The sequence below is a fragment of the Balaenoptera borealis genome (assembly GCF_965194805.1).
Source record: "Balaenoptera borealis genome assembly, chromosome: 8".
NCBI classification, from domain to species: Eukaryota; Metazoa; Chordata; class Mammalia; order Artiodactyla; family Balaenopteridae; genus Balaenoptera; species Balaenoptera borealis.
The window spans coordinates 27,236,961-27,247,199 of NC_138865.1; the positions used below are offsets into that span (position 1 = coordinate 27,236,961).

Consider the following 10,239-nt stretch of genomic DNA (forward strand, 5'->3'; position numbering starts at 1 on the left):
GTTTCCTTCAGTTCTTTGTCCTTGGTTTCCTTTAGCTTAAAGCTTATTTAAAATAGTTGAGTTAAAGTCTTTGTCTAGTAAGTCCAATGTATGAATTTCTCAGGGACAGCCTACTGATTATTTTTTTCCTGGGTATGGACCATACGTTTTTGTTTCTTTGCATGTCTTGTAATGATTTGTTGAATACAGGCATTTTAAGTAATATAACGTGACCACTCTGGAAATCAGTTTCTACAACCTTTCTAGGATTTGTTGTTGCTGCTTGTTGTAATTGTTATTGTTTTGTGATTTTTCTTTGCCAAGTTTGAGAAGTCTGTTCTTTGTTGTTTGTGGCCTCTGATGCTCCATTAGCTTAGGTGAGCAGCTAATGGTTTAACAGAGATTTCTTAAATGCCTGAGACCATTAAGTCTCCCAGGCTTTACTGAGGGGCTCTGTGTGTGTGTACTGGGGCCTGCCATCAACACTTATTAGCAGGGCGGTTCCAACTCTGCCTTAGCCTTCACTTCTGCAGAGCCTCAGATCACCAGGAGGTGGTGGCCTTTTCAGGTCTTTCTGGAGCTAGTGCATGGCCTCCTAGATGCCCAGGATATACTGGAGCTTTTCAAAGCCCTGTGTACATGTCGTTCCTCTGCTTTTTCTTTTTAGTTTTAGGTTTGCCACAACTGTTATCCAGTATCTCAGGAAGTCATGAAGTTAAACAGTTGCCTCTGAATATTTTTCACAAATGTCCCTGGGGGAAGATGCCCCTTTTGTAATTGGTTAGCTCTGAGTCAAGTCAATGAAGACAGGAAACCAAGAGACAGGTCAAATAATGACAACTTTCTGGGAATGAGGCTTTGGAGAAGCTCCTACACCATTTAGCCTTCTCCAGTGGCTGCCACACTTCTGTTTTCACTGTGATTGGGGATGTTGGTTTTTAGGGTTCCCTTGGTGCTAGACAGAAGGGGTAAGAATAAGGCATTAAAAGTGCCACATAGCTCACTGTTCTTATTTAGATATGGCCATTTTTCTTGTATAATACTTTCCATATTGTTGTAAGCCTTTGGTTAATTTTCTGGTTCCTGAAAATTTTGATCCTGACTGTTTTTGCCAGTTTTCTCCTTGCCCTTATGGGGGAGAGAATTTCTAGAGGTCCTTAGTCCATCTTTTCTTTGTGGTGTTATAACTTTCTAGGCTCTTAGGAAAAAGAAGGTATGTGAGCCATTCCCTTTAGGAGATGGTTTTCATTGTTACCATTCATTTTCAACATATATGATGGATTTTTAAGAACTGTTTTTTTGTTTTTTCTTTTTTGCTATGAAATTGTACCTGCTTGTTTAATTGATAAAATATGTAATTTTATGAATTAGGTCTCCTGCCTTGCCAGAGGTAACTCACATTGTCAGTTTGCATGTCCTTACAGACTTCTTCCTGTGCCAACAAAAATATACGTGTTATTCAAGTGGAAGTGAGGTGATGCCTTTCCATACACATATTCTCATGTGTGCACACATACCCTTTTATGAAGCAGATATGGAGTCTTGCCATAAGATATTGTTCTGCTAATTGCTTTTTTCACTTAAATAATCCTTGGAGATTGATTGTTGTGTATCCTTCAGGGCTTTTTCAATGCATATTTGGATACATGCATGTATAGATGCACATATCCTTTTTTTTTTTTTAAAGCAAAAGTGATTTCATGTGCATTGTTCTGCCAATTGCTTTTCTCCTTGAATAAATATTGGTGATTTTGAGCTCTGCCTCTTTCTGTTAGTGGCTGCATATTATTTATTCATTCCTTCATTCAACATGTGGCTTGCTGTGTCCTGGCCCATACGAGCAGATGTCCTTTGATTTATTTAGTTGTTTCTAGGTCTTGCTGTCAAAGTTAGGTCGCAGTGAATCCTTGACCCAGCGATTCCTCATACATTTGCCAAATCAGGGGGCACGCACATTTAAAATTTTGATGGAAACCAGCAAGTTGCCTTTCAAAAGGTTGCACCAATTTATCTTCTCGCTGACAACATGAAATTGCTAGTTGGGTGCACCCTCCCCTTCCTGGATATTATAATTGTAAAGATTTGTTCATCTGATTACCAAAATTCAGCCATGTCATCTTATAAAGGTGCTTGCTGCCGCTTCTCTGCTCATGTGGAGGGGCTGGCAGCTACGTGAGGCTCTCAGAGGAGGGCCGAAATTTCCTGGGGTCACAGTCAAGCCCCCTGCCCCAGCTAGTGATGTGCACTTGGAGGTGGTATCATCTGCTGGGCCCTTCAGCTGCCTTGGTCATCTCACAGTCACTTGGGCTGTTTTGTGTGTTAGAGTTGGAGTGCTCCCCCAATCCACCCATTGACACTATATGGTGGTTTCTTAACAGGTAGCAACTGGGAAGTGGAAGCAGATAAGTAAATATTGTCCCCTCGATCTCTACTCAGGGTAAGCGAACACTTCTCCTTTGTCCCTAGTGCTGCCTTTCTTGGTGGGGGGTGGCATTCTGTGCAGTGGGGGGTGGGAGTGGGCCGCATTCTGTGAGGTGGGGGCTACTTGCCTGCAGATAGCCAGGGCCCTGGCAGGGCCCAGGGTTCTTGCCTAGGGTCAGTGTTGCCTCCATAGGTTCCTGCAGATTACCCGTGGGAGCCAGTGGCTGGGGAGGTATTGCCAGAGGAAGGGGCAGAGAGCAGGGTGGGGATTAGGGGCAGGGATGGGGGTGCCTCTGTGAGGAGGGCTGGGGAGAATGCAGCTCCTTAATCTGCAAAGCTCAGAGACCTCGAGTGGCAGCTCTTGGGCATGTCCCCTGAGCCACGGGCAGATGAATGCAAAGTCTGCTTTAATTCTGTCGATAATACTTTCTCTTTTTAGAAATAAACAGAGAATGTACTTTGCTTTGAAAAGCTTGTTACAGGAGGCACAGAACAACTTAAAGATCTTTAAGGTAAGAGCTGCTTCTGTCTTATGGCACTTTTAGGGTGGGGCCTATTGGTGTCTGAACTGAGCTGGATGAACCCATGGTGCTTTGGTCCCTGACAGGGCTCTGTGACCTTGCAGGTGAGGGCATCTGGGCTGGGGCTGGCTTAGCATGATACTTTGGGTCCTTTTTCCAAGCCTCATTTCATGGGCATGTCATCCTGGGACTCCTGGGGTGTGTGACGGTGACTCCTTGACCACTGGGTGGCCTCGGGCTCCTTTGACACATAGACCCTGACTCTGGTTCTTGGAGAAAGATGGCCCTGACTGCGTCCCAGGAGTCCTGTGTGGTTGAGATGGGAGCAGGAGCTGGGGCAGGGCATCCTAGAGGGTGGCCACACCTGTGCCTTTCCTCCCGAGTAACTTAGGGAACTTGTAATTTGGGGATCTCCTTGTCAATTAGTGAGTTCTCAGAGTCCTGCATCCTGATCGTGAGAATGGTTCTGCCTGCAGAATATTCACCATGTGGCACTGGCACCTTCTGCTTCCTCATTGCCACCTGCTGCTGGCACCCTGACCAGACTTGCTGAGGCCCTGTGGTCCCCTGGCCTGCTGCTAGCAGGAGGAGGTGGAGAGGCTGAGGGACAGGAGTGTGGAGAGAGGGGGTGCGGGGAGAGGGGAGGAGGGCTGGCCCAGATCTGGAGGAGGGCTTGGTGTGGCCTGTGTTGGAAATGTGTCCCCTGGGATCCCCCTTGTCACCTCCTTTTCTGCTTACCACTGACTGCCCCCAGTCCTGGTTATCTTCTTATTAAGTGTGACATATAAGCGAGAGTTTGTGACAGGCTGCAGGTTCACAGGCTCTGGATCTGTGTGGAGTAGCAGGGCTGTTGGGTCAGGACAGCGTTGTGCCCTCTGTGTCCTGCTCCGTGTGGATAGTGCTCTTCTGCACACTGGATGCCCCTCAGAAGTGGGCTCAGAGAAGTTGGCAGGGAAGCCTATTCTTGCCTTGCTTCCCCTCATGGTTCAAAAATCTGGTCAGAGTGAATCAACTTTACCTTGTCTGCCTCCACCTTCCCAAATCTAGAAAAAGAGGAAATTTTAAAATCAGTTTTTATTTCTAAATCTTATAAAGACTTCAGGAATTGTATATTTAAATCCTAAAGATAAGTTCCCTTTCATCTGGGGATTTATTTGGAACCTATAATGAGGCTGGCATTTTGTCCTAAATGGACCCTTTTCTGACTGCCCCCGCCTAGGCTGGCCTGTCAGGCCCACACTTAAGCTGAGTGGCGAGTCTGGCTTGGCCCCTGGATGAGCTGACCTGTCCTGGGGCCTGGGACCTGGGACTGAGAACGCTGGCTATCTGCTGCTTCTGTTGAACTCAGCTTGAGGAAGAAAATCCAGAGGTTGAGATAATAGTTTCAAAAGAGATGGATTAAAAGAAGTGACATGGAATGGCTTTTTAAAATAATACCCGGAGCAAGTCAGTACATTATTGCAAGTGCCAGCACCTCTCAGGAGCAAGCTCTCTGGTTCTGAAACTCACGCCTTCCCTTGTTGTGAAGTTCCATGTGTGGAGAAGTTTCCTGGGCCACGGTCGGTGCTGCCACCGTGCTGTCTGTTGTTGGAGCCTTCTCCTTGTCTGTCTGAATGTTGTTCACAGACTCCATGTCTGTGGCTCTGTCCACTAATACTGGACACTTGTGAGATGTGGTGGGGGACATGCGGGGTTGTCACAGAGCCCAAGACGATAGCTCTCTGCCAAATGTCACATGAGGTGCTTGAGCAACCATATTTGTATATGTAAAATGCCCATCTACCTGGATTCCAGACATTGGGGAGAAGAGGCCTTCTATTGTCCAGGGGTCACTCAACTGCTTATGGGCCTGGAGGAGAGAGTTTCACGGTAGGCCAAGGCTGCCCCTGCACTGGACCGCAAGCCAAACTCTGGCCCTACCTCCTGGTTGCAACGCATGTTGAATGGTTTTGGCTTGGTACTTCATCTTGGCCTGCTTTCCTCCTGGGAGCTCCTGCTTTTCCTTTGCCTGGCGTACCCTCCTCCCTCTGTAAGGCCATCTCAAGGGTCAGCATCTCTTGTTGGTTTCCCCTGGTCCTTTGGCCAGCAGTGGCATCAGTTGTGTTCCCATCTCCCTGGACACCCACATCTGTGAACTCTGATGGTACTAACAGGGGGCTCCCAGGGGAGGCATCATGCTGCTGAATCCCAGGAACTTGCTGAGGGAGGAATGTCCAGTCCACACTTCTCACTGGATTGAATTGACCCCCATCTGCCACCTGGGGGCAGAGCAGGGATCGTCCTCATCATATTATCTACTACTGCATAACAGCCACTTATCATCTCACAGTTTTTGTGGCCAGGAATTAAGGAGCAACATAGCTGGTTCTGGCTCAGGGTCCCTCTTGAGGCTGCATCCCATCTGAAGGCTCAGCTGGGGCCAGGGCTCTGCTCCTAGGATGGCGCCACCACAGCCATTGGCAGAAGGCCTTAGTTCCTGGCCATGTGGGACTCCATGGGGCTGCTCAGTGCGGCTGCTGTGATCTGAGAAGAGAGTCATCAGGACAGAAGCCACAGCATCCTTTATAACTTAATCTTGCTGGGGGTATGCTATTGCTCTGCTCGTATTCTGTCAGTCACACAGACCAAACCTCCACAGTGCAGAGAGGACTACAGAGTATGAGTGTCAAGGGATGGGGGCCATTGGGGACCTACCTGGAGGCTGCTGACCACACTGTCTCACAGACAATAGGGGCAAGGGATTCATCACTCCCCTGGGATTGGCTGATGCTCAGGGGTGTGGGGACCAGGATTCCCTTAGGGGTTTTCCTCCTAGATACCACAGACCCCTGTTAAAAGTCACAGGGTTGCACCCACTGAGCATCCCTTCCTGTAGCCCTGGGAACATTGGTGCCATAAGGAGTTTCTTTGCTGAACTTGGTTTTAGAAGGCAGGATGGCCTCAAAGATGAAGATTTCTATACTAGTGATGCTGTTGGCCTTACCCACCCTGGCTGGAGCCTGGCTTAGTCTTTCGCAGAGGACAGAAGCCCTCTGGGATGCTGGCGGCCGATGTCCACACTGGCCGAGAAGTTTGCTCAGGGTCAGATGACACCATGTGTCCCTCAGTAGCACAGTAGTGTCACTTGGCCTCTTGAGTAACAGGCTAGGGCCTTTGGGAGTTTGTGCTTTGGGCCGAGTTTGCTTGAGGTTGCTAACATCCCAGGTGTTCTGGTCTGAGGGTTTGTATCTCAGGCCCAGGGCTCTGATCTTTGGTTCTTGAGAACTTTTCTCCTTTTTCATGTTCCAGTGGGATTTTTCTCTTGGTCAGTGACATGGTACATGAGGGTGGGTTTCCCCAGAGGGCTGCAGTATGCAGAGACCCCAAATGGGGGCATGTAAAATGTCTGGTCCTTTGGCCTGTCTAGTGGATGGGGACGGAGGTGTCTTCCTACCGGCCTGTTGGAGTTGACGTTTCCCTGTTTCTTTCCCTTCCTGAAGAATGGTGAGCTGATTTATGGTTGTAAAGATGCCCGCAGCCCTGTGGCTGACTGGAGTGAACTTGCACACCACCTGAAGCCATTCTTCTTCCCATCCAATGGCCTGGCCAGTGGGCCCCACTGCACAAGGGCCGTGATCCGGGAGCTGGTGCGTGTCATCACACGGGTGCTACTGAGTGGCTCGGACAAGGGCCGGGCGGGCACCCTCAGGTCAGGGCCTGGGCTGCGGGGCCCACCCGTCTGTGAAGCCAGCCCTTTCAGCAGGAGCCTGCGCTGCCAAGGTAGGCCTGGTGGGTGGGCTGGGTGCAGGGGGAGCAGAGCCTGTGGCATGGCCTGCGAGGGTCCTGCCTGGCCTCACGGAGCTTCTGTGGGAGCAGCCTCAGTCTCATCAGGGCTCCCCAAAGCTGGGCCTCCCTGTCTCTCAGCCCCAGGTGGGGATACTGCCTTTCTCATCTCTTATCTGGGTTTATAAGTTGCAGCATACATTTGGGCTATAGGGTTTTCCCTAAATATCATCCCACACATCTGTGCATCCTCTGTGGTTTGCTGAGTGTTTTCGCTACATTGTCCTGTTCCATCTCATTGCAACCCTGGGGATAGGTTTTCCTTGGCCTTTTTCTTAGATGGGGAGAATTGAGGCCCGGAATGTTGCAGTCCCACAGTGCAAGGCCCTTTAGGGCAGGTGGGTGGCCTCAGTGGGTGGCAGTTTGCAGACAAGTTGTGAACACAGACGTGAGGGACCTGTGGCTCTGGGTGCCTCCTACTCAAGTCCCCGTTCCTCACAGACTCGCTGTGGGCTGGCTTTGACTCAGTGGGCATCCAGACTTCAGGGTGATCTGGTGACTGATTTGGGTTTTTGCCATGAATGTTCATGGCCTCCTCGTTTGCCACCTTTGTCGTCTGCTGGCGGGCTCCACAACACACTCAAGTATGTGGCATGCGGAGCCATAGCCAGGAACTTATTTTGAGGGGCCAACTAGGAAGATTCAGATTATTCAGTTTTTGTGCTGATGATCCCTGTGGGTTCTTAGAGCCTCTGAGGATGGCCGTGGGGGTATGACATAGGAAGATGGTAGCCCTGCTCCTGCGTGGATTTTAGGTGCTACTGTTTTGCCGCACAGCTTCCTAAGCACAAGTCACCCTTCTTCTGTCCCCCATTTCACATTTTTCTTAGTACAAATGAATTTTGTGGGTATTTTTCTTGTTGCAAAAGTGATACCTAGTCATTTCAGACAATTTTGGTAAACTTATGCCCATATTTGGGTACTTAACTGCTTTTAAGTAGATGGAATGTGTTTGGAAGGACACACAGATGGACACTGGTCTCCGAGGCACTGTTGATACCTGTGGACTTTTCTTCCAGACCTTCCCTGCGTATGTACACACACATAAACCTGACCCATGGGATGTGCAATGTGTTCTACATGCTATTTTGTAACCTGATGTTTTTGCCTGATTAGTATAAATCTGTATCTATATCAGCAATTGTATTTTTTGAAATTTTATTGACCATGAGGTAGATATTCCACTGTATGAATAGCCTATAATTTTAACAAATCCCTTCTAGCTGGGCCTATGCACTTTCACTCTGTCTTACATGACTGAGCATGTTTTGCCAGAGGTGGGGGAGGTCAGAGGTCACAGTGTCAGAACTGCACATGGCCACAGCTGCTCCCTGTGACTCGGAATATTTGTTTGTTCATAGGACGTGGCTGTTTCTTTGAAGGGTGGGATAAATGGGCTGGGACTCTGTCTCCCCAGCCCTCGAGGCCCCCGGTGCATGGCAGGGGCCCGAGAATGCTCGAGTGTGGAATGGACCTTGTTTCCGCACCATCCCTGCCATGACAGCTCCCTGCTCAGTGTGGCCACTCGTCTCTCAGCATGGGCTGTGGCTCTGGGCTCCGCAGATGCAGTCTTGCAGTTTTGACGATGTCAACATGGTCGTTTTAAATTTTGTGCCTTGTCTTATTTAGACTGAGGTTCATCTCTCTAAACTCAGATCTGGGCTGGTGTGATGGAGGTTGAAGGATGTTGAGAGGAAGGAGAGGCACAGAGTGAGGTGTGGGTCACCTGCCTTTCTTTTGTGCCCGGTCCTGAACGTCCGCTTGTCCCAGCCCCAGCAGCTCCGTGAGGCAGGGTGCGGCCTGTGCCCGCCACCTTCTTTAGTCCTTGACAGTAAACCTCTCGTTTTCCCCTGATGTTCTTGGTAGGAAAAAACACCCCGGAGCGCTCAGGGTTACCGAAGGGCTGTCTTCTGTACAAAACCCTCCAGGTGCAGATGTTGGACCTGCTGGACATCGAAGGCCTCTACCCTCTGTACCGGCGGGTTGAGCGGTACCTGGAGGAGTTTCCTGAGGAGAGGTGAGGCCCAGGTCCAGGGCTCCCCTGCCCTTTCTGGGCCCACATGGGGCCCCGAGCAGCCCTAAGGGCAAGATGGGGATGAGGGGAGCAGGTCGCCCCAGTGGGAGGACAACACTGGCCTCCCAGGAGGATGACTCACCCCAGCTACCTCCCTTCCCTGCCCCCAGATGCCAGGCTCGGCCCAGAGATTCAGTGCCATGTGAAGGAGGACCAGGGTCCTGTCAGATCTGCGGTCACTTGCCCATTTCTAGAAAGGAAAGCACATCTTGTGAACCTGACAACCCTGCATTAGGCAGTTCCATGTCCTGAGTTGGAGCTGAGCCTGCAGGGGGCAGTGCTGCTCCACAGCCAGTGAGCCACGCTCACCCAGCCGCCGCAGGGCTTTGGCCTTCAGGCACTGCCTTGTCCATCTCCTGGCCATCTTGATGGGGGTTGCTAGGGTCCACACCTGTGGCATGTGGTGGAGGCTGGGGCCACTGCCCTGGCCTGGCTTCGCTTCCTCCCTAGCACCCCTTCACTAGCATCTCTTACCGGGACACCACTTGTCATAAACAAGAGACGTTCAGCCTTGGCTCTCCTGGTTCTGGTCTTGCAAGACGCTTCATAACGAAGTTTAGCATTAGGAAGAGATGAATCCATTAATGTTCTTTAAAACCAGATGAATAATTCTTAAACTGCTAACAGTTTAACAAACGATTTCCAGGCAGCTTTGTTATCCTGTTTTTTTGTGCTTTGTCCTTCAGAAAAACATTGCAAATAGATGGGCCTTATGATGAAGCATTTTACCAGAGGCTGCTTGATCTTTCCACTGAGGATGATGGCACTGTGGCTTTTGCACTGACAAAGGTGGGTAGATCCTTCCAGAAACACACTGTGTGCTTCTTAGGCTCTTAACACTAACTCGGGGTTTTCCTAAGAAGTGTTTCCCAGTACCTACCCCTGATGGTGAAAGCAGAAAAATTGGGGATTAAAAAAACGTGGCTAAAGTTTCCCCCAGATGGACTGGGCCGGGTGGTAATACGTTACTTTAGCTTCTAGGAAGCATTTCCCTTTGTTCACTTGGCTCCAGGCCACCCTGGGCCCAGCCCTCTCTCCACCCTCCCTGTACTGGGGTCCAGGACCTGAGGCCACTGCTCTGTGCTTCCTTCTTAGCAGCCTTAGAACAGGCTAGCGCCAACCATTCCTCTCCTTACAGCCCTCAGTGGGACTCTAGGCCCGGACCCTACCTGTGGTTGTGTGTGGCTGGCTTCCTTCCTCCCCATACCTCAGGCCAAGGGGCACCCTGGGAGAATCTCTTAGGGAAGAGGCCTGATCCTATTCTTTCCGGTTCTGTAAAATCGGAATTCAGGGGCTCCATGAACTTGGATAGGAAAAAATTTACATCTTTGTTTTCACTAACCTCTAATTGAAATTAGTGTTTCCTTCCATTACGAATGTGGCAACAAGCACTGTGTGGTCAGCAGGACCCCCAACTTTGCC

General features: G+C 49.9%; 1 protein-coding gene across 7 annotated transcripts in view; it reads left to right on the forward strand.

Annotated features, from left to right (window-relative positions):
• Positions 1-10,239, forward strand: part of IPPK (inositol-pentakisphosphate 2-kinase) — a 56,644-nt gene that overhangs the window by 22,760 nt on the left and 23,645 nt on the right. For all 7 annotated transcript variants that reach the window (XM_082400934.1, XM_082400933.1, XM_082400935.1 and 4 more), the window contains 5 exons: positions 2,358-2,416; positions 2,840-2,912; positions 6,401-6,680; positions 8,610-8,760; positions 9,504-9,606. In XM_082400934.1, the coding sequence (XP_082257060.1) occupies positions 2,358-2,416; positions 2,840-2,912; positions 6,401-6,680; positions 8,610-8,760; positions 9,504-9,606 (666 nt within the window). The remainder of the gene's footprint in view (positions 1-2,357; positions 2,417-2,839; positions 2,913-6,400; positions 6,681-8,609; positions 8,761-9,503; positions 9,607-10,239) is intronic.